The sequence below is a fragment of the Pholis gunnellus genome (genome assembly GCF_910591455.1).
Source record: "Pholis gunnellus genome assembly, chromosome: 15".
Lineage (NCBI taxonomy): Eukaryota > Metazoa > Chordata > Actinopteri > Perciformes > Pholidae > Pholis > Pholis gunnellus.
The window spans coordinates 20,410,116-20,428,907 of NC_136542.1; the positions used below are offsets into that span (position 1 = coordinate 20,410,116).

An 18,792-nucleotide genomic window follows, 5' to 3' on the forward strand; every position below is an offset into this window, starting at 1 on the left:
CTATGTATGCATAGAGTAGACATATGACGACATGTGTAGCAGCATTTATTGTAATATAAACACTAAATGCTTCCCCCCCTACAGCTCAGGTTACCCCAGAAGAGATCACTCCATTGGTTCCTCCCCAGTCAGGTGACAAGAACCAGGAAGACCTCACCGCTTACTTTTTAGAAGCGCTGCTCAAATACATGGTAAACCAGGTATTATCATTATTCCTTACTAACACCTTTGCAAATGTTGTGATGCCTCACCAATGCAACTACTGTGTAAACAAGCATGTGGGAGAAGAAAGCAGGTATGAGAAGTCTGTAACTTACTGACAGTGTCATATATACAAGCTTGATACTCTAATCACTCACTGGTCACTAATCACTAACTCAAATGCAAATGTCACCCTTTATTGACACAAACAGACCTTGTTCTTATATTTCCTCTTCTTACTGCTATCACACACACACACACACACACACACACACACACACACACACACACACACACACACACACACACACACTTATACGTGCAGTTATACACACACTGATAACATTCTCCCTTAAACAATGGTGCTCTTCTCCGCTTGACCCTATTTGTGTGTGCAATGCTCTCTTTACAGTGTGTGTGTGTGTGTGTGTGTGTGTGTGTGTCCCCGTCCCCGTCCCCCAGGCCAAGTCTCTCGAGTGGCGTTGTAAAGAAAACCACGAACGCGGCTTCAGCTTCCTCTTCGCTCACTTCCGGAAGTTTTACCTTCCTCACATCTTTCCCACCTTCGCCATGGAGACCAGCCTCTACAGCCCAATACTGGGTCAGTTACATTTGGATCCTAAATGATCAGTAATGTTGTATCACTGTGACCCCCAGACCACACAGATTTAAGATTTCCCCCTCTCTCCCCGCAGACGTGCCCCCGATGCGTCCCAAGCCCTACTACAGCGTGGTGCGCAGGGAGCAAGACGGCGGTGAAACCGTGTACTGCACCAAGGAGAGCTTCCTTCAGGCCCGAGTCATCTTCATCCGCTGGCTGGTTTCCTTCTGGCTGGAGCCACGGCCCAACACGCACGCACACATCCCAGGAACAGAGGGGGAGAACGTCCCCAAGAACATACAGGTTAGCGCATCTTTTACTCATGGACGGGGTGTGACAAGTATGGTTCAAGTCACCGGAAAGTTCCATGTATCTGATTATATTGACATAACTACGGTGGCAATGTGTGAGACGTGATTTTCTGATTTCTATTTATTGTCATTGTATAACCTTACCTTTGACCCCCATCCAGCGAGCAGCAGCCGGACTGGCAGCTCGCTCCGCGGGCAGCTCAGACGACAGCGGTGGCGGTGGGATCCGCTCTGACAGCCACCTCGAAGGCAGCGGCGGCTCATCCGGATCAGGCGGAGGCAGCTTGGGGCTGTCGGGGGGTTCAGGGGCCGGGGGGGATCCCGAGCAAAGCCACTCCAACACGTCCACGCTGACCGAGAGGGAGCCCAGCTCCTCCTCACTCTGCTCCATGGATGAAGAGCAGCTCACGGACATGGAGGTGGTGAGGAGAGTGCTGACCAGCTCCAGGACCAACGTCAACTTCATCACTGAGATCTTTAGACAGGTGAAGGAGAAATACCTTTCTTTGATTAGTGGGGACGTTACGTAACTGAATGTTCCAGGGTGTCAAAGCTTTAAATGGATTTTTCAGTTTTTTTTGCGGGGGGGTGGTACAGACGGGAAGAAACGGACAGGCGCAAAGCAATGTACTGTTGTGGACGGGGGCATCAACAAATACATACATTTTTTTTTGCCTTATGTTTTTACGTGAAGCACTTTGAATTTCCTTGTTGTTAAAATGTGCTATACAAATAAACTTGCCTTGCCCAATGTCAGTTTAAATGTGCGCTGTATTTAGAGTATTTTCACCGCTTTACCACTGATGTCAGACAGACCTTTTTGAAGGAGAACTGAAGCCGTTGACAAAAACAGTCATTTTACCTCTCACCAGAGTTGCCGGTCCACCGCTGCTTTGATTGGTTATTTTGTTTATTATTGTGCTACTTTGGTTGTTAAAGGGTCAGTTCGGATTCACCAACGCCTCAAAATAACATACTAACTAACTGATTGAGGCAGCTGTAGACCAGCAACTCTATGCTCTGCAATGTAAAATTCCTGTTTTTGTCAACGGGGTCTTCTGTCTTTTAAAGAGCGCATCAGAATCAGAAACTGTGTATTTCCACGTATGTTTGCACATACAAGGAATATGACTTGCATGGCAATAAACACAATAGTATAAGCCATAATAATAAATAAAAAAAATTATAATTGTTAGAGTACAATATAAGAATATAGGAGTAGTGTAACATAGATAACTGCTTCAGTTCCCCACTGGAAGGGCCGTCTGTTGTCAAGGTAAAGCGCTGAAAATACTTTTAAATATAGCGTCCACTTTAACTGATGTGTGAGGTTGTGTCTGCAGTTGGAGTGGATCTAGGTAGTATTTTTTTTAATATTAGTTTTGATATGCAGTGTCATCTGGTTCACTGTTATTCTGTCCGGAATACTATATGTCCACATACAAGTCACTTGACCTTTCACAATCCTTCTTTATCTACCCACAGGCATTTCTCCTTCCCATGTGCGAGGCTGCGGCGATGCGTAAAGTGGTGCGTGTTTACCAGGAGTGGATCTCCATGGAGGACAGGCCAGTGTTCATGAAGGAGCCAGAGGAGGGCCCCTACCCCACCACCAGCAGCCTGGATTCAGGCTCGCAGTTTGGGGACAAGGAGGATGAGGTGAGGAATTACCTGAAGTCAGAAACATAATCCTGAAATGTTTAAGATGAAGGTAGCCCGGACAGATCAGATCTTTTTTTTATAGGGATTTACTGTTTGACCTGCCCACTAACTATTCTTTCTCACTTTAATTGTGTGTGTGTGTTTCTCTCTTCCTCAGGGAATGAGTAAGACGGTTGACAGTGAACTGCTGGAGTACAGCGTTCATGCCGGGGTTCAGACGACACTACAGGTGTGGTCCTCACACGTTTCTGTCCATTTCATACATCCACACAAAAGTCTCATTGCTGCACTTGTCTTCTTACTTTTCTTACTTCACCTCGTAGAATCGTCGTAGAAAAAATTGTTTGTGGACCCATTTTACATCCCGATCGCTTGTCCCCCTTTTCAGCTATTTATCACCCACTCCTCCAACGTTTTCCTGCTGGAGCCAGCCAACGACATCAAGATCCTTTTAGAGGAGCACGTCGACATGTGCAAGCGAGTCCTGAACATCTACCGCAGCCTCGTCATGCATGAGACCATGGACCAGAAAACATGGTAACCTCCCCAACAGATACATGATAAATCACACTTGTTACTATGAACATCTAAATACATTTCAGTAGAATCATGTCGTTAAAGGCTGATTTTTTTAATGTATTTGTTTATAGGGAGCAGGTCTTACTGGTTCTGCTGAGGGTGACGGAGTCAGTGATGAAAAGACCTCCATCCATCATGCCGCAGGGCAAGAAGATCAACACGCTGTCAGGCAGGCTGGCTGGAGCCATCTTTCAGGTACAATAGTATCACCATATCAAACTGGACAGATTTTTTGTTTTTTCTCTGCGTACCAAACACACAGTTTTTGTAAATGCTCTGTGTGGTGGGAGAGTTGTCTCTGTGGTACATGAAACAATGAATGAATAAATAGGAACGTGCTATTGTTTACAGCACAGCTTTTGGAAGACGGACTGGCACGTGGTGCTCTAAGTACTGAACAATGACAGATGTAATAATTATGTAAATAATGCAGATAGGTTCTCAAGTATCCAGCCGCCTTCATCTTTTCTCTTTCTTTATCCAGCATACTGGATTTACTGATACTGATATTTTGCTTGTGATTGTATTATTTTCCAAATGTTCTGAATTCCTCAATGGAGTTTAATAGTAGTGTGACCCAGCTCACTGAGAATGAGTAGAGAGCTTCTTATACAGCTGTGTGTCCCTTCTCTCCCCTCTGTCTGCACAGACGCTGATAGTGGCCTGGATCAAGGGGAACTTAAACGTCTACATCAGCAGAGAGCTGTGGGACGACCTCCTCGCCGTCCTCTCCTCTCTCACCTGCTGGGATGAACTGGTTACTGAGTGGTCACTCACCATGGAGACCCTCACCAAGGTACTGGAAGATGTTTCTCTCATTATCCTACAGGCGTTTTATATCCACACTGTGTATGGATATGAATCAGTCAACTTCATTTCAATGTTTTAGCATAAATCATCTCAGCACAATCAACAAACATTTTTTTTTTGTTCATGAATTTTCTTCAAAAGTGTTTTCCCTTCATTTACTCAGACCAACAATGGTCTCTAGAGAAGTAGAGGTGAACCAGAACGAATGAAACGGTGGTTTCATTCATTATTTACATGCATTTTAATGTTTCCTCTCACTTTCATTCTATATCTGCCGTTAATGTTGATTGCATATGAAAAATCACCGTAAAATGCCTTTAGCACTAGTTTAGTAGTGATGTTGCCTCCATCTCAACCATTATGCTGCAGTAACATGAACATAATGTGTTAAAGCAGTGTGTTGGTCTTATTGTGTCTCAGGTGTTGGCCAGGAACCTGTACAGTGTTGATCTGAACGAGCTGCCTCTGGACAAACTCAGTGAACAAAAACAGAAGAAGCACAAAGGAAAAGGTTGGTCGTTCACAAGAGGCACTTTTAGGTTTAAATGAACCTGTATGAATCCTGATCTGAAATACAGACGGCTGTTTTTGACTTCAAGTTCCCACACCTACTAAAGATATCATCTACGTGACATAAATCTTAGTTTCATATCTAATATCCTAAAAGTCAAAGATGCAGTGAAGGCACTCCAGCACACACTTTCTGCAGTTTCTTACTTCATCGTCAGCAGTTGAATACAAGGAAAGTTATCACAATATAAATAAACGTAAATTGGACATTATAAAAATTTACAAAATAAGAAAATTGTGATATTTAAAATATACCCCATAACATAGCCTGAAAGAGAATAGACCTTTTCTCTACACATAAAGAACAGGTCTATTCTTTGCATAGTTTCTGATGGAGGTAACGTAAGTACCACTATATGCGCATTGAGAGATGATGTCCCGCTCCACCCATCCACACCAGGTATCGGCTCGGAGGGCCAGAGGCAGATTGTGGATCGCTCCTTCTCTAAAGGCTGGAGCAGAGACCAGCCGGGCCAAGCGGCAGCCATGAGGCAACGAAGCGCCACCACCGCCGGCTCCCCGGGCATCGAAAAGGCCAGAAGTATCGTCCGCCAGAAGACTGTAGGTCAGTATCCTCCTGTGTGTGTGTGTGTGTGTGTGTGTGTGTGTGTGTGTGTGTGTGTGTGTGTGTGTGTGTGTGTGTGTGTGTGTGTGTGTCTAAAGGCCAGTGTTTATAAACTGGCTGGCATGTGAGTGAGGGTATCGTAAAAAACTAGTGCCCCGTCTTTCTACAGCGTAAACTTAAGACGAGGCTTCTCTTCTTCTAAATCACTTCTGTTTGACTTGACGTCTCCACCTCTTCTCCTCTCCTGCCTGCCTGTCTGACAGGAAGTCGCGGTTTACTGTGATTCCTCCTCCTCAGTGGAGTCTTGTTTGTGCGAAGCCTTTAACTGTGGCCATCGGTGTGAACGAAATGGCCACAACACCACAGTGAAATACCAGTTTAGAGTTTAGAGCAAGATGAAGGCAACTCATGCACATGCATTTTCTTAAACTGCTTAAAACGTATGCATCAGCAAGGATCCTTCAAACTACAATACACACAACTAAATGCTTTCTTTTTGAATCCACATTTCTCCTGTCTCTAGGTGTTTGCTTTTTTATTAATCACAGTAGTTTATTTGTTTTAACAAAAGAGGTTCTGCTCCAATCGTCATTGATGACAAGTGCATAACCTGACAGAAAAAAAGATTCCTTGTTTGTGGCTCCTATAGTGGACTCTAAGAAACAACAGATATATGGTGATTGCAGGGTTTCCGTAGGACCTAGAAAAACCTAAAGATGTCCACATAATATATTTAATAACCCTAAATAGAAAGATTAGCAGCTTCTCTCTGCAGTTTCCAGTGGTTTTCACTCCACCTGTAACCGTTCTAAAATGTCTAACTGTGACTTTTCCTGTGAGAAATGAGCCCACACATGCTAACCAACATTCTTGCCAGTGTGCAGTTGTTTTGTCTCATTTCTTGTCAGCTGCGCAGTCAAATGCTAACATATTTCAAAAGTTCTCAGACGTGGTCAAACTTGCAGACAACTTCATTTTGTTGTGACTGCAAGTAAGCGGTGGATCTGACGGCTAAATGCGCTGCTCCTGTGTGTCCTGGTCTGAGCTGTAGAGTGCCATGCTGCCGCCAGCCTCTCGCTGTCTCTCCTCCAGAACTGCTAACTCTGTCTCACTCCTTCCCTCCGCGTCCACCCTTTAACCGTCCTCCTTTCTATGATCTTTTCTGCTCCCACTTTTGACATTGTTTTCATTCCTTTCCCTTTTCCGTCCTCGCCCATACATCCACCTTTCTTCCACTCACCTCTTTGCCTCACTTCAACAATACCCTCTCCCCCCCCCCCCCTCTTGCTTCCTTTATTGTCTTATTTCCTTCCTTTCCTGTCTCACACTCTTCTGTCCCTCTTCTGTCTGCTCTTCCCACCTCTTCAGCCCTGCGTAGCTGCTCTACGGGGGACTCTCTGCTGTCCTCAGCCTTTATCCGCAGTGCTAAGAGTGCTCCTACTCTAGCGCCGCCTCTTCCTGTCCTCCACCACCACCACCACCCTTTACTACCCCCCCTTGCCGACCAGCTGGCAGGTACACACTCTTTGCACTACCTGTCATGCTTGACACCCCCCCCCCCCCGGAAACTTGTCTCTACGTCTGTCAAAAGAACTGAAACCGTGTGCCTGTGCTCCCGTCTTTATCTTTCATTTTTAGTTTCTGAATATATGTTTGCTGAAGCAACATTTTGCATGTGGTCACTCAGGAATCATACAACCCTTCCCTCTTCATTCCTGTAACTGGGAGGATCAGTGTGATTTGTGTGAAGTGCTTAAACATCCAAGATGCATCACTCTCTCGAATGCTGTGCGATTGTCCCATGGATCGCTTGAAATGTTGCATGGGACAGACGGATGATCATAGTTGAGTTTTCTGTGTCCCGTGGTCTCAGTACTGTATGTAACGTATGGCCTCCGGTGTCCCAAAAGTCATCATGGTTATTGTTTTGGATATGTGGTGCCTAGCGAGAGAATATGTCGCAGAGCCGATACCAAATAATGCCATCTGTCATTTTCTTCAAATATTTCACTAATTCTTTGCTGTGAATTTGAATTATTTCTGTAGGTAGTTGTGTCTCTGTTTCTGTTGACATGTCTGCATGAAACTTGACCTACCAGTTGTCTGCTTGCTTGTTGTCTGCATCTTGTTCTTACCTGCATGCCTGCACACATGCACGCTCCTCTGCCCTATGACGAGCACTTATTGTTTCAATGCACTTCTCCTTGACCTCCCCGTCACCGCTGTCGTGTGACGTTTCATTCGATGCCGTGTATTCTTTGGATGGCATTTAATTTGACTCCTCCCCTTCTTTTCTGTAGGTGATCATTTTACTTTATAATATCCTCTTCTGGAGTACTTTTTACTTACTCGTGTTTTACTTGTTGTTTACTTTTGGGGTGTGTTTTGTGATGAGTACAGCTCTCTAAATGTTTCTGTGTATTGACAATTTGACGGCCTACCAAAGTGAAAACTGCCAAATGGACACAACAGATATTGGATATTTGCATCGAACCTCTAGCAGCAAGGCGTGAGTGCATGCCGTTTGTGGTATGGCTTTGCCCGCTTTGCATAATCTTTCCTTTCAAAGGATTATTGTTACTCATTACTTAAATCACAAGTCAGTCACTATTAGAATGATCTCAAGTCGTGATTTCTGTTAAAGCAGCTAGATGACGTTGTAGCGTGGTGGCTAAACTGTCTCAGCTACCAGAATGCTCCTCTGAATCCAGTTTATATTTTGTCTCACTAGGCTAAGTCAACTAGTCACCAGGATGTGGTGACTTGATGAAGGAGCAGAGATTAGATTGCTTCAGCACTCACTCCTTCATGCTCAAATAAGCGTATTATTCTAAAACTTGAAATCTGTAATTCACATCTCTTGAACACCATCTTGCCGTCATGTTCATCCACTTAACTGCTGTGAAAGTTAGGATAATCTATAGAATATTGATGATCATACTCATGGAACTTTATGTTTTGGGCTCTATGCGTTTGCAGATTCTTTTTTTTGGGGGGGGGGGGGGGGGGGTCTTTGTTCATTTAGAAGTGTGTTTAAGTCTGTATATGTGCGTTTACATGTATCCACTCCCATTTACCCCGTCACTAACCTCACTCCCCTTCCTTCGTCTCCCCCCCCCCCCCCGATAATCAGACCTCGAGGACCCGCCCATCACACTGACATCCCGCACCTCTCGGATGCGCCACTCCTCCCAGAGCGACGAGGCCCCTCCCACCTCCTGCTCTGATGTCTTCCAGGGAGGGGCTTGCGACCTGGACGGCCCCGCCCCTTCCTCCCTCGCAAGGAGCAGCAGCGCCTCCGACGTCATGGAGCCCTTCATCGCCGAGCGGGTCAAAGGTGAAGACCCGCGGGGGGATCCCGCTGCGATCCCCAATCCCACCCACCACCACTCCACAACTCCCTCCTCACACGCAGCCGACAGCCACGCAGCTCAGCCACTCCCACACCCCCTCACCTCCCCCTCTCCCACCCCTTTAACCTTCTCCAACGGTGTCGTTTCCTCGTCCTCAGAGGGACAAGATGATGGTAGTGTTTACGATCAGTTCTGGCACCAGATTGGCTCTCGGAGCCGGGGCTCTAGTACGGATTGGGTAAGCGACTGGGATTCCGCCTTCACCCTTTCATCCGAAAAGGAAATTGACGTAGAGGAGGGTGAAATGGGGGCTGGGGCAGAGGACGATTTATTCTCCTCTATCAGGGACTACCTCACTAACAAAGGCGGTGAGAGGAAGGAGGAGGCAGGAGAGAGAGATAGTCCCGGTCGCGTGCCAGAAAGCAGTGTTGTAACTTTACCCGTGCAAACGGGGATCGCGAGAACACAGATGGAATACCCAGGGCAGGTAGGAGAGGCAAGACAGGTGGTGAGAGAGGACAGGCAGGTAAGTGAATCAGTGAGACACAGCAGTGTGGATTCAACGGAGGAGAATGAGGCAGAGCAGCGCAGCATCTACGAGTGCCTCGAGCTGCAGTGTCAGTGGCCGTCGCCCAGTGCTCGGGGGGGTGCTAGCTTAGAAAGACACACTGGGGAGAAAAAGGGAGGAGGAAAGGTGGAGGGATGGGAAGGGAAATGTGATGCGTGGAGGGAAACAGGAGAAGAGAAGCAGGGTGGTAAAGAGGCCGCAGTTAATGAGAGGTCCATTTTAATTAGACCAGACACTAACATAGTAGAATGTAGCACTGAATCAAATCAAACTCCAGACCCAGTTAAAGCCAAGACGTCCCGTAGTAGCACCAAGAGGCACCAGTCCGGGAGCGTTCATGTCAGCTTCCGGCCCTCGACCGAGTCCGTGCAGTTCCACAACCCCCTCGAGAGTAAGGAGGCCCACTGGAAAGCCCGGCTGCGCCGCCTCAGTCACTTCCACACACACAGCCACTCAGCCGGGGAGAGGCCGGGGGCTGGAGCAGGAACAGGAGGCACAGGTAAGTTTGGCCCCGCGGCCGGGATCAGCAACAGAGCAGGGCCACATGAGAAACTAGGGGCCGTTTCGGATAGCAGCGGGGCAGGAAACGCAGCGACCGCCGGAGGCCCGGAAAGCAGGGCCGGGACCGGAGGGGACAAGGACAAGCAGCATCCCGGGTCCTGTGTGGGACCCAACCTGGGCTCCGAGCCTCACACGGAGGCGTCGTCGGGCAGCTCAAGTTCCTCCGGGGCGGCGTCAGGTGTGCGCGGCCGCCTGGGACGCTCCGCCTTGCGATCACGAGCCTCCCGCTCCCGGTCCCAGGAGCCCGGCAGCACCGCCTCGCGGCACCACCAGGGGGCCCTCCTCGGCGGCGTCTACAAGACTGTTGTTCACGCACTGTCTTCGAAGCCGCGGCCCCGAGGTCAGGGGTCATCCCAAGGCTCGTCGCCACAGCGACAAGGCCGTGCCGCCATGGGCGACGCCTCGCTCAGAGACCTCTACTCCCATGTCCTGGGCTACTTTGGGCGAAAGACGACAGCGCCAGGTGAGGATGGCAACGAACGAAATGAAGCGCTCACAAAGGACACAACTTTGGAAAGAAATACTCATCAACACACAAACACCAACAACTCTCTTTTCCTTTTTGGCTGTTTTTAACTGGTTTGTTATGATGGAATGATTTTTTTATTTTTTGGGGCTGACACTCATCATCTTGCTGCTGGACTGAAATTCAAACTCCCTGTTGATGTGTTTCCTCTTGATCGTAGCCCCTTCCTCCAGCCTGCCTCCTGTCAAGGACCCCCCCCTCCCCGCCTCATACCTTCCCACCTGTTCCTCTACCTCGGAAGCCCCCGACCTCCTCCTCCTTCTGTCCTCTTCCTTCTTAGGGCTTTGGGATATTAACCTCCTCCCCTCCACCCTTCTCTTCCCCACCTCCTCCTCCCCCTCCTCGATGTTGCATGCTGCCGCCTCCTCGTGCCTCCCTCGCCTCCTCCCCGGACTCCGGCCACTCTTCAGCTGCACTGGAGGAACAACCCCAGTCCACAGAGAAAACACAACCACCTGTAGAAAAGATAGAAGCACAGATATAAAGTAAACCGACTCGGCTTTACATTAATACCTCACGGCATATTCCATCAGAGCGTTATTACATTTAGATTTACATGTGTAGATATCATATTTGAGTTTATGAAGGTAAATCAATCGAGTCGAGTAGAGACGTTGTCAACATGTTTCTGTAGTTCATTCTCAGGCCACTAGAATGCAGCATAGGACCTTATGTGAGGAAAGCCATCTTGATAATAGTGGTGTACACATTTCAACAATCTTGAATGGTTATGTGCTTTGTACCTCGCCATAAGACGATATCAAACACGATAACTGCACATTTGAATCAGCAGTGCAGCTTTTTCTATTCATTCTTATCCTCGGTGCAGCAGACTGCAGAACTGGGTTCAAATTATTTTATCAGGATCATATGTTTTATACCAGCACAGGGATTCTTCACCCGAATTTGTGAATGATGGAATTGCTGATGCGCGGCCCCATTTTTTTTTTCTTCCTTTCTTATTTTAATTCAGGTGTGTGGCTTGCCAACTCGTGCTGAATGGGGCCTACAAACCATTTATATGCAAGTCTGGTTTGTCTACCTTTGTGCCAGATGTGTGGAATTTACCACGCACACAGCGCAGGCCAGAATCGTTTTGTCACGATAGTTCATGTGAAACATAACATTCTTCCGTGGATCAACAATATTGTCGCAGCTCCACTTTTACAAGTTTAAAGTTACAGTGAATTAAGAGAACCCCAAACCTCAGGTTACTCCGTGCAGACTAAAACCAGATGTTATGTGCCGTGTCTGTCCAGCTGTGTGTTGAACTACTTATACTCGTTGATTGCTGAACACAGGTGGAGTCCTCTTCTATCATATCTATAAGCTTAACCACACAAGACACGATGGAGAGGGAAATGTAGCTAAAGCCAGCTAACGTCTAAGCTTATAGCCTGTTCATGCTGTGGTGGAAATACATTGCACATGTAGGCATGTGAGTGTTTATTTATTGGGCTTTTATTGATACAATAATGGGATTGACAGATGTATACGGTAGAATATATTGGCCTGACAAAGTTGATCCCAATCCAAGTCTTTTTTTCCTGTTCTTGGTGATGTCATGGCAAAGGAGGTATCTGAATAACATACAAATTGTAAGCAGGGATATGCAGTAATGTTATAAGGTTAGTTAGCTTGAGAAGAATCTGAACAAACAGACATTTTGGGCTGTGTTAGTTCAGTTGGTAAATACTTTAAGTGCCTCCGTTCACCATGTTGTCTTGTTCTTCGGTAAGTCGCCATGCTGTTAGTGGAGTTTTCGGGTTTTAAATCTTGAAGCAATAAAAATGTGCAGCAAGGAGAAACTTTAATCAGCTAGGTGGCAGCAAAGGCAAGATCTTCACTGTGTCCAACAACTAAGCTTTCATTGATCAAAGTCCTGGTGTTGGGTCTGGATGAGACCCGGCTCTGTCAGACACAAGGTCAGGGATTCATATTTACTCTCATCTGATTTGATGGATGCTCTCTGCTCCTTAGAGTTTGCAAACTCACACCGACCGATGTCATTGCCGCCAAGCCAACAGCAACACAACTCATAGTAACACAACTGCACTAATATAGGCCTCTGATATGCTGCCTGTTTGGACCTAACAAGGAGATACTCTCTCTCTTGCTCTCCGTGCATGTTGTGAATTAACTCCTGCATTGCTTCTCCAGTGGGTTTGCCTGCTGTGTCGTGGCTTTTGTTTAACAGTCAGTCTTTTGCTAACTTCAGGGCCTACAGAACGCACACATCAGGACGGCCCTCGCAAATCCAGAGAAGCTCCAGTTTGTTGTATAGATATTGTAACGTTTTATCATAAATATCTGAACACTTGACTCACATAACTTATCCAACGGGAGTTTCTCTGACTGTTAGGAAGTGAGACGGGCAAGATTAATGATGTCATCATATCCCTTATGGAGTGGTTCGTACACATAATCTACTTTAATGGACTTATAGTCAGCAAGTCAGACTTTATTATGTAATATATCTTACAGACTCCTCAACATCATATCTCAGTTTTGTGTCTTTGAGTGGTTTGTGGATGTGCGGATCAGCCACTGTCTATCATTGTGCGTCTGTTCATCTCACCTGTCTGCGTGTCCACCTGTGAACCTTCATCCCTTTTCTGTGTGTGTGTGTGTGTGTGTGTGTGTGTGTGTGTAAATGTGTGTACTCTCCGTACTCTCTTTGACTACCATCATGTATCTGCCCTTTAGCCAACAAAGAGGAGGTGGTCCAGAAGGCCCGTCCGGTCTCCAGTGACGTAGGAAGCACCAACCCGAACTTCTCTGACCTCATGGATGAGTTTATTCAGGAGAGACTGAGGGCCAAAGGAACAGCGGTGAGTACAACAACATACACACACACACACACAGGTTTTAAAGATTAACGTTTCAGTGTATTAGAAAAAGAGCTACGGCTCGGTGGCCAATCACGGCTGACGATTGAACGTGGAAATAAAGAATTACCAAAGATCTACACACAGGGCCGTCGTGGCAGCAGCCCTGGCAGTCTGGAGGTTCCCAGGGACCTGCCAGAGCTCCTGGAGGCGGGTCAGAGTCCCGGATCGCGGCCCTCGGATGACCCCCGTCCCATTGATGATCCGGGGGTTCCCTCTGAATGGACCTCACCTGCGAGCGCCAGCGGTTCGGACATCATAAGCTCAGACAGCCAGTCGGACTCCTTCAATGCCTTTCAGTACTCTACTTGCAAGTTTGAGAGTAAGTAACAAACTGAGGCACTGCTACAGAGTTTGTGACACATTTAGTTTTATACAAAGATCACTATGATCACTATGATTTTGTCAAAATGAAAAGAAAGGGTCCTTATAAGTTGCTGTTGTGTGATATAAATAGATACCTGTGATTTGTCTCCATCTGGAAACCTTGCCCATGAAAAATATATAATGGCCAGCATTTTCTTTTTTTTTAGACTTTACTTTCATTTCAGAAGCTTGTGGCGGAGGTGTTGAATCTGGGGGCGGAGGTCGAGGCAACTCACTGGACCAGGACAGCCTGGGAGGGGGCGTGGCCTGTGACGAACATGAAGTAGCCAGTTTGACGACACTTCACATCGACTCGGAGACCAGCAGCCTCAGCCACACAGTCACTGTTACCGGTATGCAAAGATCTCTCTAGCTACTGTATTATTTCAGCAGCCTAAATAGTACATATTTTACTGCATACCACATCGCCTCTCTTTACAAGGTTGGATCGACGTCATCGCACCACAGTATAGCCCAATATCACAAATCACAAATTTACCTCATAGGCCTGCAGTGGATGACATCATCAAATGCAATAAAGAACTACTTGGGATTGTCGCCCATAGTTGTCATAAACATCTGGAGCTATTAGGCAGAGGTAATCAGCCTACTTAAAGGTGTAACGTACATCACACATACCATCTTAGAGAAATCCGATTTGGTGGATAGGTATTGAAATCTTTTTCCTGGTTTCTGCCAAAACTACTTAATATTGGATCAACAAGCAGCTTTACGATTTTGGCCCAAGAATCCAGGCTTCTCGACCACTCGATGACGAAACGTTTTTTTTTTCTCTCCTTGTTGTGCATGCCTCTGTCCAGGTTCTGAGAGTGCGTCTCCCATGCACTCCCTTGGGGGCTCTCGCTCCCAGACGCCCTCCCCCGCCACACTGACAGCAGAGCACCCGGATCACACACACTCCCACTCACACCTACAGCTGGACCACAAGCTCCACAACTCTGTGCTGCAGACTCCAGATGACCTGGGTAACCCTCATGCACATTCTCAAACATGTACTTCTATGTTGTCTTGTACTGAGCATGAGTAACTGATCGATTCATTGATTTGATTCTAGAAACCAGCGAGTTCCCCAGCGAGGACTGCAGCGTCATGGCGGGTGGCTCTCTAACTGGATGGCACGCTGATGTTGCCACGGTAATGTGGCGGAGGATGCTGGGCATCCTGGGGGACGTCAATAGCATCAAAGACCCTGAGATCCATGCGCAGGTCTTTGACTATCTGTGCGAACTGTGGCAAAACCTGGCCAAGGTGTGTGCTGGCACAAGCAATTATTACATTTACAAACGGTGAGACTTTCTATAAAGATTGTGGGGGTTTTGTGTGAAAGCTAAACTTTTTCTTTCCAGATAAGAGATAATTTGGGCATTTCTCTGGACAACCAGTCGTCTCCCCCGCCCCCTGTTCTGATCCCACCTCTGAGAATCCTCACCCCGTGGCTCTTTAAGGTAGGTGTGACTGAGAGATCACTACAGGACCTCTGATATTCTTGACATTGAGATCTAGTTAAACATGAGAATAAGAACTATCTGTAGCTAAGACTATCACATTCCTCGTATTTAGGAATTGCCATGCTTTGATTGAATTTAATATTTGATTGAATAAACTGAAATCAAAATGCATTTGTTTGCAAAAAAAGAAAACATATATCCCGCACAGAGAAGGGGATTCCTCCACAAACTAACCAGCTAACACCTCAACCTACTCGCATATGTAAATGTATTCTTATATGTACACACGTGCGTGTTTTCCTCCAGGCCACCATGCTGACGGAGCGTTACAAGCAGGGGAAGCTTCACGCCTACAAGCTGATCTGCAGGATCATGAAGAGACGCCAAGATGTCTCCCCAAACTCTGACTTTCTCACGCACTTCTACAACATCATGCACCAAGGACTGCTGCACCAAGACCAGGTAGACTGTGTGCGCACGCGCTTTGTAGGCGACAAACATATTTAAAGTAGAGCGATGTTTTAAGTTTGTACTGCTTCAGATTAAAGGATGGAACGTGGACGTTTTGCAAATGTGCGCAGGCTGAGCGACTGCTATAGCTCTGGGCGTGTGTTTGTGGTTTCTACAGGACATTGTGAACACCATCATAAAACACTGCAGTCCCAGGTTCTTCAGTATCGGTCTCCCCGGAGCCACCATGCTGATCCTGGACTTCATCATCGCGGCTTCGAGAGTCACCGCCTGCTCATCACTCAACGTAAGAAACGCACTCTTCAGCAGTGTTGTTTCAAAATTACTGTGAGACACCTGAAGAGTACAAGCTGACATGTGCCATTTAAAAAAAATTCTCTTTCGAATTTCCTTTGTCTTTATCTCTTCTTTCATTTTTCCTCCTCCTGTCATAGGCTCCAAGAGTGGAGGCCCAGATCCTGCTGGGATCTCTGGTGTGCTTTCCCAACTTGTATGAGGAGCTTCCAGCCCTTCATCCCACCACAGCCGACGTGGTGCTCACCAAGTTCCCTGATGTCAAGGTAGATGGATGCAATAATGGCTGAGACAAGTCGTCATGCCTCTGTGCTTGGGCAATATCATGATGGGAAACCACAGTAGAATAGGGGGAAGAGACGGATAATACAAAAAAAGTTTTTAGACAAAAAAATAGTCTATTATAGTTCTTAATGTAGAGAAGAGCATCATACACCTGTCATCTCTGTCACAGACAGACTGCTCTGGCTGACTTCAAACATGTCAGCATTCTTTAAAATTGACGTCCACCAAATCATTGGGTCAAACATTTAAACAAAACTCTACTTTGTGTGTCATCCAGGTCAGTCCAAACCTTGTAATGCACCAGAACCAGACTAATAGGTTAATGTCTCATTAGCCATTCTTGTAACAGTCCAGAGCTATAATGGGAGTGTTGTTGTTTTTGTTGTTGTTGCCACCGCCGCCGTGTAAAGTGCTAATGCCATGCGTGGCAGCACCTCAGGCCCGCTCACTGGTTCTTTACAAGACAGAAACTTGTTTTGAATCACTAAGCGGCCATTAACGGTGACCAGAGGGACGTGTGTGTGTGTGTGTGTGTGTGTGTGTGTGTGTGTGTGTGTGTGTGTGTGTGTGTGTGTGTGTGTGTGTGTGTGTGTGTGTGTGTGTGTGTGTGTGTGTGTGTGTGTGTGTGTGTGTGTGTGTGCACATACTGATCCAGTATGTAGATAACTAATGCCTTGTATTGTGTGGGGCTCATTAACTGTGTTTGTCTGGATGCTTTGGTTTTTAGGAGCATATTATCAAAACCATCCTGAGCTCTGCCAGGGACGAACCCTCTGCTCCTGCGAGGTAAGCTGTCCCACTTTTGACATTTTTAAACATATTGTGACTTTATTCTCATTCAGTTACACCAATTGTCGTAACTTTACGACTTTTTTCTCGACTTCTCATTGAACACAGATATGCGGGGAATGTTTTCAATGTGCAGAAAGTTTAGAAAACAAGCAGAGATAAATAAATAATGTTATAAATTAATTAATGTATAATTGACATCATCAATACAGGTTACATCCCCGAACAAGGGAAGAGGACAGAAGACAAAATCTTGCCTATATGTGTGTGTTGACTCAGCAGAGATAACATTAAAAAAAGTACATCAATGGGGTAACATATATTTAAAGCAATACACAATGCCTGAGAGCATTACTGCATTGTATTCAATGAATTTTGTGTTTTTCATTTACAGAAATATAAGAAATATATTCCCACCATGAATTGATGCATGAGAAGAGTTTGATGCTCAATATATTTAAAAATGATTCATTACCTCCACCAGAGTCAATTAATTAACTTATTTAAGCAATTAGCGAATTGCCTGTCAGTTGTGTTATTGTAGCAGCAGAACATCTGGTTGCACCTATTTGTGTTGCCAATGTGGTTCTATTTTCCTGTTAATGAATACATGAGAGAAGTGTGTGCTTGTCCAACACACAGACGTTGTGTGGATCACGACTGTATGTGTGTCTGCTTGTGTATAACAGCTGCTCACGCTGAATCTGTTCTGTTAGGTGCGTGGCTCTGTGCAGTCTGGGTATCTGGATGTGTGAGGAGTTGGCTCACGGGACTCAACATCCGCAGATCAAAGAGGCTCTCAACGTCATCTGTGTTACTCTGAAGGTCAGTGACACCTCTGTGCTGCTTTAGTTGGTGCTACACTGATCTACACAACACTTTAGTGCGTTAGCATCTGTATCTCCTCTGTCTGGATATGTGATGAGGCCTTAAAAGAACACATTAATCCCATAAGGGAAATAACTTAATTACCCATAGTTTAATATATTCCAGTAGGTTTAAAGTAGTAGTTTCCATTTGGATATTGTCACAGCAAGAGTTTTCTTCTTCTTCTATGTAATCCACAATATTTTTTTGCATATTTATATGGAGTGTGATATCACACAATGAGAGCTGAATTTGTTTAGTGTTGGGCCGTTACCCTGACATGGCGGGCTGCATGGAGCCAAAGTGTGATGGAAAAACATTGTTGGAGATGATTGTTAGTGTTGTGGAAATTGCCTCAGTCGGTATTGTCTGTTTCAGGCCACTAGACTGGGAGGTCTGTGGATCCGAATAATACCGTCCAACATTTACTGTCTCATCTATAGCCAAGCAGCTCTGGATGGACATATATATATATATATACACACACACACACACACACACACACACACACACACACATATTTTCCCACCTTGGAATCCCTAGCTTGTGTATCGGCAGCCAATGGCCTGCTAACACATTACAGTAACACACACACACTCACTTACTCCTGGGAGCAAACCCTGGACAGACAATATGTTTGGTTTTCCTTCAGATAGGAGACTAATCCAGGGGGAATGCTGCAAGCTGTGTCTCACACACACACACACATTATCACACATATATACACACACATCTTGTCCACTTGCATCTCTTGCCTTCATACCAGCAGCCAGTATCCTCAGAAATGGGCCCCTGTGATATTCACACACATACAATCCCTCACACACACGCACACGTGCACACACACACACACACAAAGCTTTAGGGATTGTCATATTTCCATGAAGAGCCACTTTTTCCTGTTGTCCTCCTCATCCCAATACCCGCCCCTCCTCCTATCTAAAAGCATTTTATCCTCATCAGAGCACAACTGATGTGCTTTAATGAATATTTAACATAAAACAACAGTTACAAGAAAACATATTCATCATCAAATATGCCTCATACTGTCAAATC

General features: G+C 46.0%; 1 protein-coding gene across 7 annotated transcripts in view; it reads left to right on the forward strand.

Moving 5' to 3' along the window:
- The window catches only part of ralgapa1 (Ral GTPase activating protein catalytic subunit alpha 1), a 63,497-nt gene that overhangs the window by 5,164 nt on the left and 39,541 nt on the right, over window positions 1-18,792 (forward strand). For 2 of the 7 annotated variants that reach the window (XM_079175360.1, XM_079175362.1), the window contains exons 7-29: window positions 85-200; window positions 664-802; window positions 897-1,105; window positions 1,275-1,598; window positions 2,599-2,772; window positions 2,933-3,004; window positions 3,164-3,312; window positions 3,426-3,549; window positions 4,004-4,150; window positions 4,585-4,675; window positions 5,135-5,299; window positions 8,433-10,244; window positions 13,014-13,138; window positions 13,283-13,517; window positions 13,729-13,914; window positions 14,383-14,547; window positions 14,637-14,830; window positions 14,929-15,027; window positions 15,337-15,492; window positions 15,659-15,787; window positions 15,936-16,061; window positions 16,808-16,866; window positions 17,586-17,694. In XM_079175360.1, coding sequence (XP_079031486.1) covers window positions 85-200; window positions 664-802; window positions 897-1,105; window positions 1,275-1,598; window positions 2,599-2,772; window positions 2,933-3,004; window positions 3,164-3,312; window positions 3,426-3,549; window positions 4,004-4,150; window positions 4,585-4,675; window positions 5,135-5,299; window positions 8,433-10,244; window positions 13,014-13,138; window positions 13,283-13,517; window positions 13,729-13,914; window positions 14,383-14,547; window positions 14,637-14,830; window positions 14,929-15,027; window positions 15,337-15,492; window positions 15,659-15,787; window positions 15,936-16,061; window positions 16,808-16,866; window positions 17,586-17,694 — 5,105 coding nt within the window. The remainder of the gene's footprint in view (window positions 1-84; window positions 201-663; window positions 803-896; window positions 1,106-1,274; window positions 1,599-2,598; window positions 2,773-2,932; window positions 3,005-3,163; window positions 3,313-3,425; window positions 3,550-4,003; window positions 4,151-4,584; window positions 4,676-5,134; window positions 5,300-8,432; window positions 10,245-13,013; window positions 13,139-13,282; window positions 13,518-13,728; window positions 13,915-14,382; window positions 14,548-14,636; window positions 14,831-14,928; window positions 15,028-15,336; window positions 15,493-15,658; window positions 15,788-15,935; window positions 16,062-16,807; window positions 16,867-17,585; window positions 17,695-18,792) is intronic. The other 5 variants (XM_079175363.1, XM_079175365.1, XM_079175364.1 and 2 more) reach the window with 4 other exon arrangements.